The sequence below is a fragment of the Pseudomicrostroma glucosiphilum genome (assembly GCF_003144135.1).
Source record: "Pseudomicrostroma glucosiphilum strain MCA 4718 unplaced genomic scaffold BCV69scaffold_2, whole genome shotgun sequence".
NCBI classification, from domain to species: Eukaryota; Fungi; Basidiomycota; class Exobasidiomycetes; order Microstromatales; family Microstromataceae; genus Microstroma; species Microstroma glucosiphilum.
Window position 1 is genome coordinate 1,637,235 of NW_020289914.1, and position 22,692 is coordinate 1,659,926.

General features: G+C 55.9%; 11 protein-coding genes across 11 annotated transcripts in view; 6 read left to right on the forward strand and 5 right to left on the reverse strand.

Annotated features, from left to right (window-relative positions):
* Positions 1 to 28: 28 nt before the first annotated feature.
* On the forward strand, positions 29 to 2,350 carry BCV69DRAFT_266915 (TFP11-domain-containing protein; the record flags this gene model as incomplete). Its single annotated transcript, XM_025490818.1, has 2 exons — positions 29 to 1,144; positions 1,202 to 2,350. The coding sequence occupies 2 exons, from the start codon at positions 29 to 31 to the stop codon at positions 2,348 to 2,350; spliced, it is 2,265 nt and encodes a 754-aa protein (XP_025350443.1).
* On the reverse strand, positions 2,308 to 3,363 carry BCV69DRAFT_280891 (ankyrin). Its single transcript, XM_025491778.1, has 4 exons — positions 3,316 to 3,363; positions 2,961 to 3,239; positions 2,688 to 2,864; positions 2,308 to 2,575 (listed from the first exon to the last, which is right to left on the reverse strand). Exons 1-4 carry the CDS (start codon positions 3,341 to 3,343, stop codon positions 2,529 to 2,531), a joined length of 531 nt encoding a protein of 176 aa, XP_025350444.1. The 5' UTR covers positions 3,344 to 3,363; the 3' UTR covers positions 2,308 to 2,528.
* Positions 3,364 to 3,521: 158 nt separating this feature from the next.
* On the forward strand, positions 3,522 to 5,214 carry BCV69DRAFT_114192 (hypothetical protein). Its single transcript, XM_025489112.1, has 2 exons — positions 3,522 to 4,063; positions 4,158 to 5,214. The coding sequence occupies exons 1-2, from the start codon at positions 3,598 to 3,600 to the stop codon at positions 4,937 to 4,939; spliced, it is 1,248 nt and encodes a 415-aa protein (XP_025350445.1). The 5' UTR covers positions 3,522 to 3,597; the 3' UTR covers positions 4,940 to 5,214.
* Positions 4,845 to 6,376, reverse strand: BCV69DRAFT_280894 (CKS-domain-containing protein). The gene is made up of 4 exons (XM_025491779.1): positions 5,917 to 6,376; positions 5,488 to 5,684; positions 5,281 to 5,333; positions 4,845 to 5,190 (listed from the first exon to the last, which is right to left on the reverse strand). Exons 1-4 carry the CDS (start codon positions 5,952 to 5,954, stop codon positions 5,167 to 5,169), a joined length of 312 nt encoding a protein of 103 aa, XP_025350446.1. The 5' UTR covers positions 5,955 to 6,376; the 3' UTR covers positions 4,845 to 5,166.
* A 255-nt stretch (positions 6,377 to 6,631) lies between these two features.
* BCV69DRAFT_280895 (MT-A70-domain-containing protein) lies at positions 6,632 to 8,255 on the reverse strand. The gene is made up of 5 exons (XM_025491780.1): positions 8,078 to 8,255; positions 7,825 to 8,006; positions 7,708 to 7,744; positions 6,827 to 7,624; positions 6,632 to 6,739 (listed from the first exon to the last, which is right to left on the reverse strand). The coding sequence occupies exons 1-5, from the start codon at positions 8,171 to 8,173 to the stop codon at positions 6,665 to 6,667; spliced, it is 1,188 nt and encodes a 395-aa protein (XP_025350447.1). The 5' UTR covers positions 8,174 to 8,255; the 3' UTR covers positions 6,632 to 6,664.
* Positions 8,256 to 8,950: 695 nt separating this feature from the next.
* Positions 8,951 to 11,677, forward strand: BCV69DRAFT_114262 (hypothetical protein). Its single transcript, XM_025489113.1, has 2 exons — positions 8,951 to 9,675; positions 9,751 to 11,677. The coding sequence occupies exons 1-2, from the start codon at positions 9,097 to 9,099 to the stop codon at positions 11,560 to 11,562; spliced, it is 2,391 nt and encodes a 796-aa protein (XP_025350448.1). The 5' UTR covers positions 8,951 to 9,096; the 3' UTR covers positions 11,563 to 11,677.
* Positions 11,678 to 12,395: 718 nt separating this feature from the next.
* Positions 12,396 to 14,008, forward strand: BCV69DRAFT_310759 (TPT-domain-containing protein; the record flags this gene model as incomplete). The annotated part of the gene is made up of 2 exons (XM_025494813.1): positions 12,396 to 12,951; positions 13,183 to 14,008. Exons 1-2 carry the CDS (start codon positions 12,668 to 12,670, stop codon positions 14,006 to 14,008), a joined length of 1,110 nt encoding a protein of 369 aa, XP_025350449.1. The 5' UTR covers positions 12,396 to 12,667.
* A 178-nt stretch (positions 14,009 to 14,186) lies between these two features.
* On the reverse strand, positions 14,187 to 15,260 carry BCV69DRAFT_280898 (hypothetical protein). The gene is made up of 2 exons (XM_025491781.1): positions 14,909 to 15,260; positions 14,187 to 14,814 (listed from the first exon to the last, which is right to left on the reverse strand). The coding sequence occupies exons 1-2, from the start codon at positions 15,131 to 15,133 to the stop codon at positions 14,437 to 14,439; spliced, it is 603 nt and encodes a 200-aa protein (XP_025350450.1). The 5' UTR covers positions 15,134 to 15,260; the 3' UTR covers positions 14,187 to 14,436.
* A 334-nt stretch (positions 15,261 to 15,594) lies between these two features.
* On the forward strand, positions 15,595 to 19,268 carry BCV69DRAFT_292542 (hypothetical protein). The gene is made up of 3 exons (XM_025493803.1): positions 15,595 to 16,271; positions 16,360 to 16,921; positions 16,999 to 19,268. Exons 1-3 carry the CDS (start codon positions 15,759 to 15,761, stop codon positions 19,116 to 19,118), a joined length of 3,195 nt encoding a protein of 1,064 aa, XP_025350451.1. The 5' UTR covers positions 15,595 to 15,758; the 3' UTR covers positions 19,119 to 19,268.
* A 497-nt stretch (positions 19,269 to 19,765) lies between these two features.
* BCV69DRAFT_115098 (hypothetical protein) lies at positions 19,766 to 20,862 on the reverse strand. Its single transcript, XM_025489114.1, has one exon. The coding sequence runs from the start codon at positions 20,638 to 20,640 to the stop codon at positions 20,092 to 20,094; it is 549 nt and encodes a 182-aa protein (XP_025350452.1). The 5' UTR covers positions 20,641 to 20,862; the 3' UTR covers positions 19,766 to 20,091.
* Positions 20,863 to 21,361: 499 nt separating this feature from the next.
* BCV69DRAFT_297235 (hypothetical protein) overlaps positions 21,362 to 22,692 on the forward strand; it is a gene marked incomplete at both ends in the record, with an annotated part of 1,647 nt that continues 316 nt past the window's right edge. The window contains 2 exons of the mRNA XM_025494094.1: positions 21,362 to 21,847; positions 21,924 to 22,595. Coding sequence (XP_025350453.1) covers positions 21,362 to 21,847; positions 21,924 to 22,595 — 1,158 coding nt within the window. The remainder of the gene's footprint in view (positions 21,848 to 21,923; positions 22,596 to 22,692) is intronic.

The following is a 22,692-nucleotide window of genomic DNA, read 5'->3' on the forward strand; positions in this document are numbered from 1 at the left end:
TGCTCCTTCCACCCTCCAGGATTCAGGCATGCCAGCTTCTTTTGGCGCAGTGCCAACTCCTGTCGAGCCCTCAGACGCCTTTGCCAAGAAAGAGAAGAAGCCAAAGCGGTCGTTCCTGCCCAGCGCTGCATCATCTGTACCGAAGACCAGTATCAAGTTTGGTGGTGGTCTCGGAGGGGGATTCAACCCTGCCGCATACCTGGCCAGCATGGGCTGGACTGGAGGTGGGCTGGGGGAGAATGGAGAGGGTATGCTGAACCCGATTGAAGTTCAGCTGCGGCCCGAAAAGGCGGGTATTGCTTTCGGTGGACGAAAGGAGAGGACAAAGCAAGCAAAGGAAGAGGCGAAGAGAAGGGGCGAGGAAGTGAGCAGCGATGAGGACGAGCGGGCTGCGCGGAGAAACAAAGGCAGAGGAGACAAGAAGAAGGAGAAGAAGGAACAAGCTGTCGAGCTTCGTCAAGCTTGGACTACTCGGGAGAAGAAGCCTCGCAAGCCCAAGATCCAGCATCGGACCTATGAGCAGATCATCGAAGAAGCTGGCGGAGAAGTCCCATCGACCGACGCTGGAGTTGGTCAGATCATCGATGCCAGAAGCAAGGAGATGAAGGAAGTGGCGTCTCTCGCCAGCGCTTTGGCACACCATGCTGTTCCGACGAGCGATTCGACGAGGTTGCCAGAGCTCCGTCACAATCTCCGATTGATTGCGGACAACAGCAAGCAGACCCTGGATGCTTTGGCCAAGGAAGGGGCTGGCATTTTTGAGAGACGGAGATGGCTGCAGAGAGAATACGACGAAAGTCGAAGACGCCGCGAGAAGGAGGCGGTAGACCTGGCTCAACTCAAAGTGGTACTGTCTCTGGTACGGGAGCTGGAAGCTGTCGGGAAGAGCGCCCTCAGCAATACCGCTATGGGGCTAGAAGCCTTCGAGCCACTAGCAGTGCGCATTCAGCAAGAGTCTGATGCGGACATCGAGAAATTCGGGCTGGATGAAGCATTGGTAGGTGCGTTGACCCCGCCGATGAAGAGGCTGCTGGCGGACTGGGATCCGCTGCAGGACGCAGATGGTATTTCGGCAACGCTGCACAGATGGAGGCGAGCGCTAAGGGCGCTCGGGGGAGCTTCGGCGCCGGCCGAATCTCGTGCTGTTGACCGGTATACGGCGTCCAACGAGCGAAAGCAAGCCACTACCCGCAATGTCGAGATCATGCTGCCCTTCGAAGCGCTGCTGTGGCATCTCTGGATGCCTCGAATACGCTCAGCCCTCAACAACGATTGGAAAGTCCATCATCCTCGAGCAGCTGTGGCAGTCCTGACAGCCTGGCGGCCACTTCTGCCACGGTATATCTGGGATAACGTTCTAGATCAGATCTTGCTTCCCAAAGTTTGGAAGGCAGTGCACGACTGGGAACCACGAACCGCAAGAGCTCCGCTGCATTACATCCTCTTCCCCTGGCTTCCCCTACTCGGCGAACGTATCGACGAGACTATGTCTGAAGCACGTAGGCGGATACGCGCTCTGCTCAAGAGCTGGCGACCGAAGGACGAAGCTGTGCCTCAGCATCTGGAGCGGTGGAAGGAATTCTTTCCCAAGAGCGAATGGGATTCGATGTTCCTCACTCAAATCGTGCCCAAATTGGCTTCTTACCTTGGCAGCAGGTTCTCTGTCAATCCTCGTGCACAGGACATGGCTCCACTGGAGAAGATCCTCGCTTGGCGCGAACTCCTTCGGCGGTCCGTCCTCTCACGTCTGCTCGAAGGCGAATTCTTCCCCAAGTGGCTGACGACTCTACACGCCTGGCTCGTACAGCCAGGTGTAGACTTGGGCGAGGTGGCCAAGTGGTACTCTTTCTGGAAAGGATGGTTCCCGAGCGAAGTCGCCGCGCTGCCTGGTGTCGAGGCGGGTTTCAGAAAGGGCATCGCCCTGATCAATCAGGCGGTGGAGATGGGAGAGGATCGACGAGGGCTGTCCAAACCGGATCTCACACCCCTCTCAAGGAGCAGCGTGAGGGATGCGGTCTCAGCCTCCCATCGCTCCTCGAGCAAGACCCCAGCCATCCCCTCCTCCTCAGGCGCAGGTGATGCAGAAGACGACTCTGTCTCCTTCCGCTCCATCGTCGAGGATCGCGCAGCTGAGCTGGACCTTCTTGTCCTTTCTCTCAATCGCAGCCACGCTCAGACGGGCCTGCCTCTCTTGCGCGTGTCCGAATCTCTTGACGGTAAGAGTGGAGCGACCTTTTACGTTCAGGAGGACATTGTCTGGGTCGAGGAGAAGGACAAGGAGAAGGGAACGAGTGAGTGGATCCCTGTGGGAGTGGAGGAACTGATGAAGCGGGCTAGAATGAAGAGATGAGTACGGGGCAGAGAGTGTCTGCTGCTTATTGTAATATTATCGTCCAGTGCATGCATCTTCGACATCACCATAGCTAGATATGAGATTGTCGATCTGGGCTGTGTAATAAATTTTCCGATTGTATCTGCTCCACCTCTCCGACATCTATGTGGTGGCATAAAGCTCGATAAGCTACAGTCTAGTCTTCATCCGACGGCGGCTCGTCATCTGAAGGCTCAGCATCTTCTACTCGAGGGAGCAGGATCGATTGAGGGAGCAGGATCGATTGATGGAGACAGCACGGTCAGTCTCAGTCTCAATTTCCTAGATCCTTCCAGGTCCGCGAGACTCGACTCACCATCAACCACATCTCCCTTGCTCGCAAATGTGTTCTCAGCCTCTGCATCCCTCAACATCCTCCTGACTTCCTGACCCTTCTCAGACTCCTTTGCGCTTCCGAGTAGCAGGTCTTCTGGCTTCTCATTTGCTGAATTGCGAACCTTGGGATCTGCGCCTGCTGAGAGAAGTTGCTCGACTGAGGATAGAGGGCATGGAGGAAGGGAAAGAGGACAAAGAGATCAGATGATATCTCTGTGAGGTATTTCATCTCGGGAGAACTTGAGTCACTTACCAAGCCAATTCCTCATTTCCTCATTATCGCTATCCTCGATCCTCATGGCGACGTGCAGGGGAGTATCACCCTTGCCCTTCTCCCTCAGATCAACGTCTACCTCCTCCTCCAAGAGCAGCGGCAGTACCTCGGTACTCTGGTAGAGGACACAGATATGCAGCGGTGTCATTCCGAACCTGTCTGTAGTGTTGACATTGAGCTGTGGGTTCTCTTCGGAAGTAATGAGCGTCTGGAAGAGGTCTAGATTGTCTGTCCTGCAGGCAAACAGGAGCTGTTCCTCTGTTGCAGAAGGATCAATGACCAGGGCCTCAGCACGAATTCTATCGGGCCTGCACCCTTGATAATCCCATCTCACCTGGAGTGGCGCCATCGTTGTCGCTCATGATTGCACTTGAGTATATGCGGCTGCGAAGGGCAAGAGTGGTGTTGTTCTCTAGGCGTGGTGCAGTCCACGGTATAGGCAAGGTCCACCCGTGTCGGATCGGAGCCTGGTCGGAGCCACGGTTGCTCCTGCCGTCTCCACTCACGCCTGCATGGAATCGGATCTTCTCGACCACCCCTCGCTCCGACTCGCATCCAACCAACTCACCTCACCTCGACTCAACTTGAGACTTCGTCAGCCGATTGCTGAACTTCTATGCCTTCCCCATCTGCCTCACGCTCTCCTCAAGGAGGAGGGGATGCAGAGATGCAAGGACAGCGCTCACCGTCCTCGCAGAGAGACAAGGGGACCGCACGATCAGCCGCTTCGAGGTCACCACCGCCGCAAAGGTCGCCTTTCAGATCACGATCCCCATTGCGTCCGCCGAGGCGGTCTCGATCGCCATCCGATGCCTCGATACACCCTGGATCCGGCTCTCTCTCTCGCTCTCCAACACACTCGCCATCCCGTTCTCCTCCTCCGCGCAGCGTCGTCTCGCCCAGGAGTCGAGATGCTTCCTTCTCGCCTGCTGCAGCTCGCAGTAGCGCTAGGGACCCATACGCAGCAGGGCCCTGCGTCAAAGTGACGGGCCTGACGAAGATGGTCACGAGAGGTCATGTAGAGGAGATCTTTGGCTATTATGGCCACGTCAAGAGCTGTACTCATCCCCTCTTCACTAGGTGTGAGTAATGCAGCGCAAAGCAAACGGCCAGGCAGCTTGCTACTTTGAACAAGCTGACTGAGATGTCTTCTTCTTCGTTTTGCCTTTCTCTCAGCTCAAGAATCAAAAGGTAACGCATGGGTTCTCTTCAGCTCTACTTCAAGCGCAGAGAAGGCCATCGAGCACATGGACAAAGGTCAAATTGATGGAGCAGTCGTGAGCGTCGACTTTGGTAGATTTCCTCAACCGGATGCACGACGTGACTCTCGTGACGAGAGAAATCGGCTCAATAGCAGAGATGGTGATAGGAACGGTCGTATGGGCAGAGAAAATGGCGCTGTGAGGGGCGATCGCTACTGGGCTTCCGCGGGCAGAGATCAAGATGCAAGATATCCCCCACCGCATCTGGCAAGGGACCAGGGAAACGGCTATGGACGGAGGAGCGTTAGCCCTGGCAGCAGGAGAAGGAGTCGCAGCCCCCCTCCAAGGAAGCTAGGCAGGAAGCGCAGTCTCTCTCGCTCCCTCTCTCGAGATCGTGATGGAGGTCGAGGCACCCCTAGACGGCCAAGAGACGAATCAATGTCCCGCTCTCGTTCTCGCTCAAGATCGCCATCGTACTCTCCTCCTCGTCGTCGGCATCGCACCAGCAGCAGCAGTACGAGGGAGTACAGTAGGGACTCTCGCAATCCCCGTAGGAGTCGCAGCAGAAGCAGGAGTTTCACACCGAAGAGGAGAGAGAGGGATTCAGGTCGCCCACGATCACGCTCGCGCTCCAGGTCGCGCTCGAGGTCGCGCTCAAGGTCGAGATCAAGGAGTGAAAGTCTAGATAGGAACGAGGCGGATGCACGGAGGAATCGGATGAGCTTGAGTCCTGCAAATCCAGAGGGCAGACCTTGAGTTTGGTGGGGAGAAGACAGTCTTTGCGCGAACCATTACCTCTGTATACCTCTTGTCACCATGCACTTCTGTAATTCATCTCACTTCTCGTCTCCCTTGTTGCACGTCTGCTGCTGATCTACTTTCATTAGTGAGGATGGCCTCCCAGAAACGATAGTCGATTAAAGTACTCTAAGTACGAGCTACGCGCTTGCCTCTTCCCGTGAGCCCTTTGTCCACTTTTCATTTCACCTCTTCCCACCTGCGCCATACTGTGCATATACAAGAAAAGTGTCATGTCGAATTATGATTGGTCAGCTGTCAAAGTCAGAGGAGGGTATGGCAGGTTGCAGATCACTGACCTTGTCTTGGAAGTCCTTTTCTCTGCGGAACAAGAGGATATGCGGTTCCGGTGCTGGTGGACGGCAAAGCAGATGCAATGGAGCAGAGTCAGTCAAACGCTACAGCGACGATAGACGGCACTTGTCCTCCTAGACATTCTCAAGCTGTGACTGCCGTGCGACTCAAGCCTCAACCACTGGCGATCATTGCTCGGACACTCTACTCACCATGGACCTCATAATGCTCCCATCCCAGACTTTGCGTGATTCCAATACTCCTCCACTCCTGATCGGTCAGAATCCTCAACACTCCAGGCTCATCGGGGTCAAAGTACGTCTTGGGAATCATCTTGAGCAGGGGCTTGGGCAGGATAACATGGCGGTATTCCCACTTGTCGTCGGTGTACTTCTCCGAGTAGTGAATCCTGGAGAGTGGGAAGGCGGGGGAGATGTGGTGGAAATAAGTCAATCATTTGGACCTCGAATAAGGCGGAGCTCACTTCAGCATTGGTCTTCCGTAGGCTGTTCTCAGCTCGTCTAGAGGAGGCGAGCCCAGCTCTGCCTCAAAGCCCGTACAATCACCCTTCCTACCACTCCTCGCGCTTTGCTCCCCTTATGAACTTCTCTCACAGCGTAAGCGAGGTCTTGTGCACTCACCTCTCCACGTAATCATCATATGTAGGCTCATGTGCCATCTTCGTCTGTTCCCTCCGCTACACGAGTGGTCGAACTCTCAAAGGGTCTGGCTGGCTGCTGCTGCTGATGCTGCTTAGTATAGTGCGGCGTCTTGGCCTGATCTGATTCGGCCTCAAAGCAGTGAATGGAGCTTCCTGGTCGTTCTTCGGCAGGCCTGCAAGGACTCTTTGCGAGCTTCCAATTGAGGGCAGGCGAGAGCTCGAGAGCTTCGATTGGTAGACCTGGCTCGATTGTCTCGGGGAATGCGAAATTCGGGCTTGCGATGGTAGGGAAGATCCTGCAAGGCCAGATGCTCGCGACCTATGCTTTGGGCAGGTCGAGGATCAGCAAGGTGACGAATGTTATAGAGAGCCAGCAGGTGGAAGATTGTTGTTTGGGAGGGTGTCCAGGAAGCCAATAATCAGAGGACAGAAGTAGTGGAAGAAGAAGCAAAGGTACAGGCGATGGAAGTTACGTCGCTCGGCCCACACGGCCCCCACAATGTCTCCCTGGTCAAAAGCCCGGCAGAGTCAGAGTCAGAGTCCGTCCAGACAGCACGCGGCTGGCGCGTCGACTTTCACTCGCACTTCCGTCGTGCCGCCAAGGCGAGGCACGCTGAGGCAAGGGCAGCGCAGGCTATTCCCGTCGACGACAACTTCTCGGCACACAGCTCAAATGGCATGGGTATCATAGACGTATCTGTATTTAGCAATCCCTCCAGTCGAATGTTCTATGTCTCCCTGACACATGGGCCTTGTACCCCCGTGATTGCCCCGTCAATCCGCCTCTGAAGATCTGGGTCGTACTATGAGCGCGCCAACGTTAGAGGTAGGTAGGTATCAGCAAGATGGCACAGCAACCCGACCTACACTCCAAGTACACGCGCACTCACAATCTGATGACTCTTGAGCTGATTGCCGATGGTAAGCCAGCCACTCCTGGCATTGTGCTTCCGCCCAAAGAGTTCGAGCTTCCTACCCCCGGGAGCAAGTCTCTCGATCATTGCGTAGAGCTCATCCGGTTTGCGACTTGTGTCCCTCACCTCGGACACCAGAACGTCGCTGTCTAGACCTCTATGAGCCCACTCGGGAATCGGGCCTCCTACGCCCGAGGCATTCTTTGCTCCGATGAGGCAGTGCTCTTTGGTGTGATTCATCCAGTGTCCGGTCCTGCCCGTCCTGATCAGCCTCTGCGTCTGCCCTACCTTCACCCAGACGAGCTCATCTACCCTCGTATAGCCCCAGTGCGATAACAATTCCCTGCCAAGCTCCATTGCCCTGCCAGTGACCCAAAAGAAGATCAGCCCAGTGTCTTGAAGGTGTTGCAAAGGCATTGACCTGATGGCCGAGTCCGTCATGGTACCATAAGGCAGAGACATGTGAATGTCAAACGCCGTATCCTGGACAATGACATCGAATTTGCCGAGGACGGTCAGGTCGAAAGTGGAGAGGTCCGCATTGATCCATTGCGGAGGGAAGGTCGAGCCTCCTTCTGCACTGGGACGAGCTTTGTTTCCGCCTATGACCCAGGATGGGAGGTCTCGCGAGAGCAGAGCTCGAGGAGGATGCTTTACCGCCATCTCAGAGATAGCTAGGTCATCTCCCTGGGCTGGTGCACGCCAGTCGGGCCAGGAGCACTTCCATTGATAGTCCGGAGCTTCGATGGGCGCGACCGGTCGAAAGTGTAAGTACTGTTGAATTGAAGAGGCAAGGCATGAGTCGGCGGAATAGCGGGATTTGATGCAAATGAGCATGCATGCACAACATTATTCACCTTGCAAGTAGCTGTGCGGTGGCACGTCGACAAGTAGCTTTGAGAGAAGAGAGGACACAGTCGACGTAATGTCAGCAGTCAATCTCGAGCGAGGCGGAGAAGGGCAAAGTTACCGACCTGCAGTGTCCAAAGTCATCCTCCGTCTGCGGATATCTGACCACTTCGAAGTGGATTCGTCTGCAGCATTTCACCGGCGAAGCTGTGTTGCTTGACCCTGCTTCCGCTGAACGAGCTCTAGCACAATCATCTTCTGTCAGGTGTTCACAGAATTCCTGATAAGTGTTATGAGGAGGACGATACTGAGACGCAAAGGTGCTTGCGAGTGAGCAGGCGTAGTCACTCAGTGAAACAGAGCAGCACGTCTACTTACAGCCTTTGCGAGCAGTTTGCGTTTGGCGGTCGGACGGGTCAGAAACTGCGCATAGATTGCTTCTGTGGCCTGGCTTGCCTCATCGTGTGTTACCATCACCGGCCAAGCAGAGAATGTCTAGGCAGTGATGCTCATCATTGCACGGCGGAAGTGGTAGGGAGAGAGCAAGGTGTGTCTGATTGGTGGAGTGGCCTTGGCGCTGCATTGAGGGTGGCTTGGTGGTGGAGCGGGAGTGGAATCTGGAGCGCGCAATCCTCCCGTCATCGCTACTCTTCCTGGTCTCTCACGCCCGGCAGCCAGCTCCTCCGCTTGCATGGTCTACCGCTGACAACTTACTGGCCTTGCGCAAACCCCTCGACTTCCTTCGCTACATCGCAAGCTCCTCTCAGGCCATCTGTCAGTACCCACTGATCCCATTGGCACTATCGACGAGGACACCACTACGCGCCTGCTCGGACAGAACAGCTGGCACGTCGCCCCTCCTACCTTCCAAAACCCCCGCGCCAATCTGTCCTAAGCTATAAAGCGTCTCCTCCGCACCACCCGTGCCTGGAACATCGCTTAGCACGTCTTCGACAAATACACAAGACCTACACAGACTCCGCGCGTCCCCCTTGTCAGGCCATCCAGTCAGTAAAGACCACTTGGGCAGCCGCATCGGTCCTGGAGTCCCATCGCTGTCAAGTCTCATCCACCACTTCCGTGTAGTTGCGATCCGACTCATCATAGCTCAAGATCGGCGACACTTCACCGGTCTCTAGGCGTCAGGTCGCTTCTGCTCTTCTCCCTCCGAACATGCTGGCTGTTGCTACATCTCCCGAACCGTTGTTGCCATCATCATCATCTTCTCTTCTACTTGCGTCTCTCTTGGAAACACGCTTCTTGGTTTCGGATAGACCGGTCAAAGCCAGTACAAGAACCACACAGATCTACCGCGCTCACAAGCAGCAAGCTTCACCAGACAGAACTCGCTCGTTGCAATCCTACAGGCCTGCTCCGGCGCCGCTACTAGCCAACGCATGTTCCCCTCACCTTCTCCTTCCCCCTCGCCCTCGCCAGGCCCTGGCTTCCTCTATCTGAACTCTCATGGTCATCATCAACCGGGAGGTCATGGCGGGACCGGGACCGGGGGAGCAGGTGGTGGTGGAGGTAGCGGCCTGATGGGCTCTGGCTCGGCAGGTAATGGTGCCTCGCCCTTTGGGCCTCCCAATGGCGCAGGAGGGGGTTTCCCTCAATTGGGTCGTTTCCCTCAGCAAGCAGTAGGATGGGGTGGTCCGCGGTCGCACCAACATCCTGTGGCCGCGCACCATCAGCAAAACTCCTCCCTATCATCTTTGCCCAATTCTTTAATCCACTCCTCTGCAGCTTCCTCGATGAACGCCAATGGAGGACCGCCGTCCCCAGCGTACGGAACGCTATCTGGTCATCATCATCACCATCCACACCACCACGTACAGGCATCTAGCAACCTCTCTCACATGTCTTCTCCCAGTACCCTGCACGCAGGCATAAGTCATGTTCCGGCTTCCACGTCCTCCGCGTCTATTGCTGCTGCAAATGGCTCGCCGCATTGGCAACAGCAGCTGATCAAGGCAGAGGTGAGATAGAGCATGTCTTGACTTGGACGTATGCTGCTCGTACTGACCACAAATTCCGCTACTTTCGCTTCACAGATCTCGCGTCAATCTTCTTCTCCTCACCACCACGCTCGGGCTGCAGCGCTCGCGGCTCGGAGCGCCACTAGCGCTGCTGTAGCAATACAAGATCCCTCCAAGGGCACTATGCACATTCCGCAGACGGCAGCTAACGGCCTCCACCTGGGCAGCAAAAAGGAAGCGCAGTCCGAAGAGACCAGTGGTGTCAACGGCGAGCTGGCCTCTGGCGGTAAAAATGGCAAGGGAGAGGACGACAAGCAGAGCTGGACCACGATCGACATGGGCGGTCTGGGTCTTCGCAACTTGGCAAAAGAAGTCTACCGTTATGACTTCTTGACCTCCCTCTTCATCAACCACAATGGCTTGACCAGCTTGAGCCCCGACATTCTTCAATTGAAGAAGCTCTCGATTCTCGATGCCAGCGGAAACAAGCTCGTTACCCTACCGGCGGAATTGGGGATGCTCGTGGGTCTCAAGGAGCTGTTCCTGTTCGACAATCAGCTGGTCAACCTGCCTCCAGAGCTCGGAACTCTGCACAATCTGGAGCTGCTCGGCATCGAGGGCAACCCGATGGCCGAGAACATCAGGTCGTTAGCGCAACGTGAGGGCACACAAGCCGTTATCGCGTACCTCAGAGATTCTTGCCCGGTGCCGCTTCCGCCTCCTGAGCGCGAATGGATCAGCATCGAGCCGGATTTGGGTCCTCCCAGGCACGACTCTGAAGGACCCGAAGCTCCCGCTGAGTCCTTCAATGTGCTTTGCTACAATATCCTCTGCGAGAAATACGCTACTCAGCAACTCTATGGCTACACACCGAGCTGGGCGCTTGCGTGGGACTACCGCAAGGAGTTCATTCTGCAAGAGGTGATGAGCTACGGTGCCGACATCTGCTGCCTGCAAGAGGTGGATGCTGAGCAGTACGAGGACTACTTCCTTCACCATCTGGCTCAGCAAGACTACGAAGGAATCTTCTGGCAGAAGTCTCGGGTGAGGACAATGCGAGACGAAGAGAAGCGCAAGGTGGATGGTTGCGCCATCTTCTACAAGAGTACGAAGTTTGCTCTGATTGAGAAGCAGCTCATCGAGTTCAACCAAATTGCTCTTCAACGTCCGGACTTCAAGAAGACCGAGGACATGTTCAACCGAGTCATGACCAAAGACAACATCGCCGTCATTGCCCTCTTCGAGAACAAGGATTCCGGAAGTCGGCTCATTGTCGGCAATGTGCACACAACATGGGACCATGAGTTCAGAGATGTCAAGCTCGTGCAAGTCGCAATGCTGATGGACGAGATGGGACGAATTGCAGAGAGGTTTGCCAAATTCCCGGCCAAGCTCAATGTCGCAGAGGGTTACCCTGCTGCGCCCAAGTATCAGAATGGCACTCAGATTCCCACTATTGTCTGTGGAGACTTCAATTCCGTTCCAGACAGCGGAGTCTACGACTATCTGAGCTCGGGCGCTATAGCTGGCAATCACGATGACTTCCAAGATAAAGTCTATGGTAGATACACTGCCGAAGGCATGGATCATCCTCTGTCCCTCAAGTCTGCCTACTCGAATGTCGGCGAGCTGCCCTTCACCAACTACACTCCTACCTTCGTCGGTGTAATTGACTACGTGTGGTACAACCAGAATGCCCTCGCCGTCACGGGTCTGCTTGGAGAAGTGGACAAGGGCTACGTGAGCAAAGTGGTTGGTTTCCCCAATGCTCACTTCCCTTCGGATCACATCTGCATTCTGTCCGAATTCCGCGTCAAGCACCCACGGGAAGCTCCTGTGAGAAAGGCGGTGGACTTCGGACCTCAGTCAAGAAACAACCGGCGTTAGTGAGGCATGCAGACAAAGAGAGAAATTCGAGATAGAGAGGTGGAGTGATATGGAAAGGGGCTGCGCGGTGCCCAGTATAGTCAGTAGATTGCCTCTCCTTGTTTCGTCTGCCTAGTAGTCCTGGAGATGCGGTCATCTTCAGATTCCTGTCTCGTCAGGATTCCCTTTCCTTTTCCCATCATATCTCTCATCCAGTGATTGCGAGCGAATATGCCTCTTCTACCTGCCCATGTCAGCAATATGTTTACTCGTTCTCTCCTCTAGTTCTGTAGAGTATGCCATCAATTGCGGTATGGTCCCCCTATCAAATCTCGTACCGGCCTGTGTGTCTGTCCTTTGCGAAGATCTGAGAGTCTCAACGAGTGCACATCTTCGCCTCTGGAGGTCCGATCAAGAGGCCGGTCGGTGTGATACACCACTCGGCGGGCGCTGCTTCTTCTACACTGCTTGTACTTTTTCGGCAGCTGTCTGCAAGTCTTGCCTTTGCTGCAGTTGCTGTCATATTCTGAGCTTGCAAAGGAGCCTTCCAAGGACGTGGAACCTTGCTGCATCCAACCAAGTCTTGCCAAACATAGACTACCCCTCTACCACGATTTCGCTCTACTCCGCTCTCTGCCCTTGTGGCGAGGCAGAGTTGCATTGCATTGCTACCTCGTCATCGTTGCGCGCGCGGGTCGACGAGGCAGGCGGGGCAGAGGACTTGGCCGGCTCCGCTCGGCTGCGCTGCCGAGGCCGAGTCGGCAGGGTTTTTTGACGTGCCATGGGCCAAGGCTCATCTCGCGCCTCAGCCCGCCCACTCTGCCACACACACACGCACCGCACGCACGCACGCACGCGGACCCTCGCACAGAATCGCAGCCGACAGTCATCTTAATCATCTCTTACACTCTTTCATTGCCCATCAACACCATCGTCCCCCTGCAGCCACTCTCGATCGTCCCGCAATCCACTTCTAGGCTTCCCTTTCTTCCCGCGTTCCTTCCCCACTCCTCCTTCTTGTTCCTGCTTTCTCCCTTCCGTAGTGCTGCCAAAGTAGCCAGCTAGCTAGACAGCCGACCAACCAGCTCGCCGCAAGCTGCATCCACCTTTCGTAGCATCTGCAACCATGGCACAACACACATCCCTCCCCATGCAATCCCTCTCCGTTGATGGCAAGAACGGACTGGGTGGAGATGAAAAGTACCAGCACGATCCTATCAACGGACATGCTCGCCCGTCCGTCGGAACCCCCGGTCTCAGCGGAATGGGACAATCCACCTCGGGTCCTTCGGCTCACTCTTCCGGTATCTTGCCTGGAGGTGGGGGAAAGGGAGAGAAGAAGAAGGTCCACCCTGCCGTCATCATTGCGCTTTGGATTGCATTGAGCTCAAGTGTCATTGTCTACAACAAGTGAGTAGCGAGATCTGGTGCGGAAGCAGGGCGAGTCTCCGGCAGCATTGGCAGCTGCCAGATACGAAGGAAGCGGACGCGTCTGCAGAATCGCCGAAGGCAGAAGATCGAGGTTCAGCAGTGTGCTATTGTTTGGAGCGCAGGATGGACGAAGCCGGACTGGCAGCTGCTCACACCCTGAAAGTCAGTGAGACACGTTACTCACGCTACTTTCTACCCTCCCACAATCAGATATGTCCTTGACACCAAGACCGGGCTCGGCTTCCCCTACCCAGTCTTCCTCACTACATTCCACATGGCACTCAACACTGTCGGGACCCGCCTGCTAGCTAGGTATACTCACCTTATGGACGGCCTGCGCGACGTAGAGATGACCTCGGAGAGGTGGTACAAGAACATCCTGCCAATCGGAGCTCTCTTCAGTGGAAGTCTAGTCATGAGCAACATGGCCTACCTGACATTGAGCGTGTCTTTCATTCAGATGCTCAAGGCCTTCATGCCCGTGGCAGTCCTCATCATTTCCTTTGCCTTTGGCCTGAAGCAGGTCAGCGCACCCCTCTTCGGTATCGTCGGAGCCATCTCCTTCGGTGTGGCTCTGGCCGCCTACGGAGAAATCGAGTTCGCCATGCAGGGTTTCATCTGCCAGGTTCTCGCCATCGGATTCGAATCCTCCCGTCTGGTCATGGTGCAAGTCCTGCTGCAAGGGCTGAAGATGGATCCTCTGGTCTCCCTCTACTACTTTGCTCCCGTCTGCGCCGCCATTAATGCCTGCTTGATCCCCTTCTCCGAGGGCTTCGCTCCCTTCTTCGACCTGGGCAAGCTCGGACCTTTCGTCCTGCTGACCAACGGAGGTGTAGCGTTCGCACTCAACATCGCCGCCGTCTTCCTCATCGGCGCTGCCAGCAGTCTGACATTGACCTTGGCCGGTGTGCTCAAGGACATTCTGCTCATCCTTGGAAGCATGTTCCTCCTAGGCTCCACCGTCACTGGTCTTCAGTACTTTGGATACGCAATCGCCCTGGCTGGTCTCGTTGCCTTCAAGACCTACAAGGGATGAGCGCGCACGCGCGCAAGCTCTGTTGTCAATTGTGGAAAAGCATGTGAACGCTTCAAGTGGGTCTGTCGTACAGATGAAATCATATAGACATGGGCTGAGAGGGGTCGCTATGTGGTAACAGGCATCGCTTCAGCTGTGAACGTTCTCACACTGTGTAGGGGCTCAAGATGAGCGATGTGAAGGAATGTCGGCCTCTACAGTACGTCAGAGGAGCAGACAGACTTCACGTTATTTCGAAAATGTAGAAATATTGACATTCCCAGTGGTCTTCAATGCCTTTGCTTTCGCTTGCTTGTACATAGTGATTTGTTGAGATTTGTTGAGATTTCTGCCCTTCGAAGTCCCTTCCTCTATCCCCTTTCTCCAGTACCTAACTCTCCCACCACGTCCGTTACAGACCATGCTCACATCGTCCAGGCTGTGGTGAATTATAGCTCACTCCTTCCCTTGGGTCCGTTGCCCTCTGCCATGTCAGGGTGCACCTTGCTGGGCACACTCATGAACAGCGGCAGCGTCAGAGCATTGAGTCTCCTGAATCCCCAAGCCCACCAGCCTGGCATATCCTTTCCGTCCCACCTATCCTGGAAATGCGCAATACGTCCCGTGTCATCGAGCTTCATCCAGACGGTCGAGTGCATGACCTTTTCCATGCCGAATTTTGCATAGATGTGCTTCTGCGCATAGAGGATTTCGGTGGGAGAAGAGGAGACGAGACGCCAGGCAAGCGTCTCGGATTTGTTGAAGACCTTCATGCCCCACCATTGGGCGGCGTACTGACGGAATCCCTTTGTGTAGGCGATTGGGTCCTGTGACGCACGCAGTATGTGGAGGGGGCGAGGAATCTGTCAGTACGGGTAGTGCGGGATCGCGTCGAAGCTGTGTGCTGTGACTCATGCTCACCTCGAATACACCAGTGGGAGACCAGCTTCTCTTGATAATGTCCAGAGTGACCTTTGACTGGAAGAGAGCCTGAGCATCGGCAATCCTCTGCTCCGTCTGTGGCGTCATCTCGGGCTGCGTCTGCTCATTGAGATTGAAGCCCTGCTTTCCCAATTGCTCCTGGAGCGTCTTGGAGAAAGCTGAAAAGGGCGACTGCTCAGGCAGTGTAGAGGGTGGAGAAGTCATGTGTGATAGAGCAGATGCGGATGCCGTAAAGGGTCGTGTGAGTAAGAGGGTGGAGGAGAGGAGGAGAAGCGATGATCGTTTGGTCGAAGAAGGGGATAGGAGGCGCATCAAGATGGAGCCGTGGAAATTACACAAGTGTAGATGAAATTAGAAGAGAAGACTAGAAGGAGAATAACATTCTATTCCCCTCGTCTTGAACATCGTACCGACCTTAGATTGACACTTTCTGACCTCATCAATCATGACGTATCGGCCCAGCCAATGGACCCTGGGAAAGACCGATATGCACGGTGCGTCGGTCTGCGCGCGGGCCAGGCGATTCTTCCCACGTGGCGCTTCCCCAGGTGTTGGGAAGCGGGGGCGGCGGCGGACAACGGAGCGGAGCGGGAAGGGAGAGAAGCATCGACGGGGGCAGAGGCACTGCCGCCGATTGACGCCAACCGAAGCCAGAATCAGAGCGTACCCACCAATCAAGGTCTGCTTCCTGACCTCTGGATCCCACACCTTTCACGCTCCTTGTACCATCATCTTCTTCCCATTATCCGCTCACGTATCCAGGTAGGCTCAGCAGGTGCTAGGGCACTACCATCCACGGCCTTTATACCGCGGCCCAGATCAAAAGACGATGCCAACGAATTCAGCCGACACGAGACCCGAAGCTACTCATACACCAGGCGCATCCGCTTCGTCGTCGCGTCAAGACACGAACAGCCTCCCCAACAGACCACCTCCCATCGATCTTACTCGTCTGCCACCATCTTCGGGGCAGACTTCTGGCCAATTAGCCACCAGTAGCAGCGCTAAAAGCTTTCCTCCTCGTCAAGCCGTTCCGACGTACCCCCGCTGGGCGCACAAGTCCGACTCTCCTCGCCTAGCCAGGACCATCCACGACTTTGCCCTCTTCCTCTCTTCCCTCCCACTCCCTGTACATCGCTGGACCCCAAGGATTGCTGCTAGAGTAGTGGCTACCGTCTTGGCGAAGAATAACCTCATGGCTACCAATCTTGCATTTGACATTGCTCTCCTGTTCTGGAGGCTGATCATTAACATCTTCTTTAGGAGCATACAGCCCAGAGGAGCATGGAGGATCCCAACTGATGGTCCCGTCATTTTCGTGGGCGCGCCCCACCACAACCAGGTGAGTACAAGGACATTGCTATGCCACGATGATTTGGCCAGATCTGACCCACTCACACTGCCGATGCTTCTTCTTTCGCCTTTATCAGTTTCTTGATCCGATCCTACTAGCATCGGAAGTGAGAAGAGGGTCAGGCAGACGAGTGGCCTTCCTCATTGCTGAGAAGTCGATCAGGAGACGATTCATCGGAAGTGCAGCCAGAATTATGCAGAGTATTCCCGTAGCTCGCGCAGCGGACGGAGCCAAAGCAGGCAAGGGGACCATCTCCGTCCACCCATCTGGCGATGGCCTGCTCATCAAGGGACACGATACCGCCTTCAAATCTCAGCTGGTACCCAAGGGTCAGATCATGCTGCCCAAGTGGACTGGCTACGCCTCAAATGAAGTGGTAGAGGTCATCTCGGATACGGAATTGAAGGTCAAGAAGGAGTGGAAGGACGAGCGGGCAAAGGATGCCCTGAACGGGAAGAAGCCGCCTCCCGGCAAGAAAGAGGGAGGCAGCGCGCCCAGCAGTGGAACCGCTACGCCTAGGACGGATGACCGACCTGGAACCGAGTACCAGTGCTTGCCTTATGTCGATCAGACGGAGATGTATGCTAGTGTCTATGAGAAGTTGGCTGAAGGAGGTTGCCTTGGTATCTTCCCCGAAGGTGAGTGATTCGGCTGGCGTAGGGTTGTCACGCTAGAGGCGTCAATTGATTCTCCGCCCTCTTCTCCTCCGGTATAGGTGGTTCGCATGATCGTACAGACCTGCTTCCTCTCAAGGCAGGCGTGGTGATCATGGCTTTGGGAGCTATGTCTGCCAACCCCGGCCTTCGAGTCCGAATCGTGCCAGTAGGTCTTTCATATTTCCACCCAGACAAGTTCCGCTCGAGGGCAGTAGTGGAATTTGGAGCTCCTTTGGAGGTCCCTTCGGACCTTGTCAAGCTGTTCGAGGGCGGTGGAGATGGAAAGAGGAAGGCTGTGGGTGACATGATGGACATGGTCTTTGATGGTCTAAAGTCAGTCACTGTCCGAGCGCCAGACTACGAGACTCTCATGCTCATCCAGGCCGCAAGGAGACTGTATACACCGCCTGGGCAGCATCTGACTCTTCCTCAAGTAGTCGAGTTGAATCGGCGATTCATCATTGGGTACCTCAAATTCAAGGACGAAGCAAGAATTCAAAAGCTCAAAGCCGACGTCTTGCGCTACAACAAGATGCTTGGATGGGCAGGGTTGAAGGATCATCAGGTCGAGAGGGCTCACAGAGCAGGATGGAGGTCTCTTGGGCTGTTCGGCTACCGCTCAGGTCTGCTGCTGATGTGGGGAGGACTAGCACTACCGGGAGTCATCCTCAACTCTCCAATAATCATCTTGGCCAAGGTCATCTCGAGAATAAAGGCCAGGGAAGCCTTGGCGGCCAGTCAAGTCAAGCTCAAGGGTCGAGACGTTGTCGGTACCTGGAAAGTCCTCGTCTCCCTGGGTGTTGCTCCCGTCCTCTACCTCACCTACGCTATCGCTGCGACGTACATCTCTCGTCGTGTCTGGCCGGAAATGACGTCCCGGCAGCTTGCAATGACTCCTCTGTACACTGCCATTCTTCTACCCACGATGTCCTACTCCACTCTCAAAATCAGTGAGACGGCCGTGGATATCATCAAGTCGCTTCCTCCCCTCTTCGTCTCTTTGCTGCCCGGCAACCAGAAGGTCATCAACGAGCTGAGGGAGACTCGCAAGTCACTCACAGAGGAGATGCAATCCCTGATCGATGAGTTTGCACCACAAGTCTGGGAAGACTTCGAGACGGCCAAGTGGCGAGTCCTTACTCCTTCGAGCGCTACAGCTCCACCTTCGACTCCGGACGGACGACAAGAGGCTCTGATCTGGAAGGCGAAGGACGCCAAGCAAAGAGGCACTGAGTCGCAGGCCTTGACACATCCGCTCGCTTGGGCAGACGAGAGGCTGTTTGGCTGGAAGGCCAAGGGTGGCGCTGGCAGCGCTACAGGTGCAGATGGCAAAAAGAGGCGTCTGAGCAGTACTCAACGCGAACAACCGCTCACGGCTGCCGAGTTCAGTGGAGAGCATCCCACCATGGAAGGGGCAGAGCGGAGACAGGATCAGTCCGGCGAAGACGATGCAGAGACGTTTGACAGCGATGAGTTCTCCGACAGCGGGGACGAGGAAGAGGAAGACGAGGGAGACTACGAGGCCATCTTCTCCTTCCTCAATCCAGCAAGGTTGCTTTCCTCCAGAGACGGACCTCTTTCGCCTACCGTTCCCAGAACCAGGTCAAGGCGCACGTCTAGCGCAGCTCACTCGCGGTCTCGCTCTGGCTCTGGCTCCTCGACCTTGCCCCTGGGCCCTGGTGGAGGCGAATCCTTTGCCTCGAAACGCAACCGTTCCTCTCAGCAAGACCTCTATAAGCTAGGCATGACCGCTACCGGCGGCGAATCCTCAGCGCAGGCGAGCGGCAATGCAGCTACTTCCCCTTCCTCCTCATCGGGGGCCATGAGACGGCGTCGGACTCACTCCCTCACCGAGTCTGTCACGGCTCAAGAACTCGCAGGGGCTGCTCGCTCCGAGACGCAGCAGAGAGTGCCCTTCCAAGCTGCCAGCGAGGCACTCGAGGCGCAAAAGTCCGACGAGCGCGTAGGAGGAGGAGGGGGAGATGAGAGGAGCAGAGGCGAGCAGGTCGTCTCCTCTGGTAAAGTTGGAGGGAAGGAAGACGGAGTTGGTGCTGGTGGTGGTGGGGAGGATGATGCGCCTGGTTCGAGGCCGAAGTTGAGCAGTATTCCCAAAGCTAGCAGGACGCCGGGGGGAAGTCAAGATACGAGTGACGATGCGAGCGGAGGAAAAGGGGACTGACCGCACGAATGGTCACCGCTCACCGCAGGGACGAACAGGTGCGCTGCGTCCCTCCTCTTGTCTTCTATACGAATCTATCTTTCATTGCAGCTATGAGTACACTTCTTGTCTGCGCCTGCTTCTACCTTTCCCTTAGCCTTGGAAGACGAGACCTGGCACTGTCGATGTCTGATCTTTCAAAGAAGCGTGTGCTCCTTCCTCCTCATCTTGAGCGTCCCCCCGGGCTGACCATGCTGACGCCCGAACGCTCTGGGCCAAGGGATCTTCGGCGGCATGCAGAGCGTCCAGGGCGTGAAGGGCTAGGAGGTAGTGGCCTTTAGTGGTCAGGTGGTAGGCGTCCCCTGCGAAGTGGACCCGATGACAGTGGTACGAGGCTGATCAGCGAGATGAAGCGCAAGAGGACTTGGTCAGGAGAGCGTCACTCACAGAAGAGGTACTCGTCCGGCTCCGCGCATAGCCGGCGGACTCCGTCATCCACGCCAGGGTATACTCCGCGTAGGCAGGCCGAGGTGGTATTCTTGAAGTTCAGGCTGCTGCTGTTCCACTCGTTGTCATTCTTCACCAAAGCTTCGGGCAGTGATATCCGTCCAGCCTGGACGTTGTACACTCCACTCTGCTGGACGAGTGCGATATGCACTCTCCCCTCCTCCTCTCTCAAGATCTCCTTCACACCTCTCTTCAGTCCCTGAAAGAGCGCAGAGGCATACCGGCTCAATTCAGCTCGGTCGTGTTCACTTAGGGCCTCGAGACCATAGGGACAGCGGGAGAGATCTGGACGGGCGGGAACGAGGAAGTGTCTTCCACCGGCGGAAATTAGGATGCGGAGCTGAGTGAGAAGGAGAGAGGCGGACTCGTCGGCGGTACGCTGGAGGTCATGGTGCGCCAGGTGGGCGAAGTAGCCGCTAGAGTTCAGAAGCAGCGAGAGTCAGTCTGAGTGTGCTCTGCGGCGTATCTCCTGCTGCTAGGACCCTACTCACTCGTTCCCGCCTCCTCCGACGATGAACAGAGTGCTGTCATTCAGTCGCTCTCCTTGACGCTCGCGGAGGTACCTCTGCACCTGATCCTTCACAGCCGGGACGGGTACATCGCTTCGGTATCCAGTCCTTCCTTGATTTCGAGCGTTGTCCAGCGTAGCTCCACCGAACGCCCTATCGTCGAGCCACGGGATCCTTGTCCCCGCTCGCTCCTTCCCACGCTCCATCTGCGGCCGCTCCGTCCCGCCTACCCAGCGGGCCAGATGTTCCACCCAAACGAGACCATTGCAGAAGCGTCCCTCGTCATAGGCAGGATCTCTCGGCCATGCATGCTTCGTTAATTCCCAAGCGCCAGAGCCGTCGTCAGACAGTGAGTCGCCAAAGACGATGATGCTACTGTACGACCCGTGTGGCCCCTGCACCGCGGCCGCTTCGGCGGCCGAGCTTTGAGCCGGACCGGAAGCGCTAAGACTTGCTGTAATGGTGACGAGCGAGGCGAGGGAGCCGACGGCGACGAAGGAAAGAGAGCGCAGATATAGCAGTCTCATCAGCCCGAGCGAAACACTCCTTGAAGGTTTGGCTGCGAGTCGGTCTGAATAGGTGAATAAGAAGGTCAGTCATGAAACGGCGTGATCACGAAATGTGTGTCTCAAACAGGCCAATTTTTGAGACCGGCGGCGCGTGGTGCCGAGGAGGGCGAGGGAGAGACATTCGCACGAAAGCCGTGGAACGACCGCGCAATGAAGGTTTGAGTCCGTACTCACTATTGGTAAGCAATAGGGGAAGTCTGATGCCGAGATGCTGTCGGCGGTAGTCCCCTGGAGGCTAGCAGGCTCTCTCGGCAGAGCCCGCGTGCAGAGCTGCACGTCAACTCTGAATCCGGTCAGTGCGGCAGAGCGAGCGCTAATTTTTTGACGTCAGTCATGGTGACAGCTCACGTCGGAAGCATTGTGCCAGAGGGAGGGAGGAAAGTGGCAGTGTTGGGGCACAATGTTCCCTTCCTGTGGCATACCAATACCGCTGAAACCATCTGCCGTGATCACTGTGGTAGTGCCCTCAGCCTGGCAGCCTGGCAGTGTCCCGCCCTGACGTCAGCCCAGTATCCGTAGCAAAATTGCCTCCGTGGTGAAAGGTATAAGTACTGGTCCCCTCTGTCCACTTGACTACCTTGTACCTCACCTCATCACCAAACATCACGATTCCAGACTCGCCTGAGCCTCTACAGTAGCAACCTACCCTACACCACCCAAGACGCGAACACCGTCGACCATGATGTTCAAGCCCCTCGTCGTCTTCACGGTGCTGGCCACTGTAGCCTCCGCCGCTGCCATTCCTCCTCTGCTTGAGGACCACAAGGCCCCTGCCAAGTGTCCCAGTGACAGGCCTCTGTCCAAGCATCCCATGAAGGGCAACAGCACCGATGCATCGACACCCTTCGACTACCACCCTCGCGCTAAGAAGTGCAACCCTATGGGCAATCGACCAGGCATCGACAACGGTATCATGATGCCCGAGCCTGGCATGACCATCCATGTCGGCAAGTGGTTCGACCTGCAGTTCTGCAGTACTGCATACAAGGAGAGGAAGCTGGTCTCCTTCGATGTACTGCTGGTCAACTCGACTCACCCTCGACTGCACCACAGGAAGGTCAGCTGGGCTAACAAGAAGCAGAAGCCTATCAAGCAGAGGGCCTGGGCAGCACACTACGACAAGCTGGTCATCAATGAGACTGTTTACGACATGACGACTAACAAGGTAAGTACACCACTTCTCGGCTGCAGTCACATCGACTAGATACTGACGCTGAATCACTCCCTGAACATTCTCACAGTATTCCCACAACCTCGTTTCTCAGGATATCAAGACCATCGACGACTATGACGGTCCCAGGCCCGGCCACATCCAGGATCCTCCTCGACGAGCACTCAAGGCCAGGTCAGAGGACAACATGATGGGGCGCCGCGGTGAGCCTGACTTTGGTATTACACCTGCCGACTTCCCTTGGAAGCTTCAGAAGCTCAAGGAACTCGAAGAGGAAGAGAAGAAGAAGCACTCCAAGCAGGGCCACGCCTCTTCGAAGAAATCCCACAAGCACGACAAGGATGGCAAGAAGGACGCTGATAAGAAGTCCAAGGGCCACAAGGGCGACGACAAGAAGTCCAAGAGCCACAAGGACGAGGATGTCAAGATTGTAGGCGCACCTGACATCCACTTCGGTACCCCTTGGCCCCTCCCAGTCGACCCTGCTCGCCGTTCGGAGTCGGACGCTGGCTTTGGTGACGACTTCGGAACCATTGGCACCACCTACCCCGTACCTGAGGCTCGTGACGGTGGAGACGACTTTGGCGAGATTGGCACCACCTATCCCGTACCTGAGGCTCGTGACGGCGGCGACGACTTTGGTGTTATTGGCACCTACTACCCCACCCATGAGCCTCGTCGTGACGGCGGTGGCGACTTTGGCGAGATTGGCACCACCTATCCCGTACCTGAGCCTCATCGTGTTGGTGGTGGCGACTTTGGCGAGATTGGCACCACCTACCCCGCACCTGAGCCTCGTCGCGATGGTGGTGGCGACTTTGGCGAGATTGGCACCACCT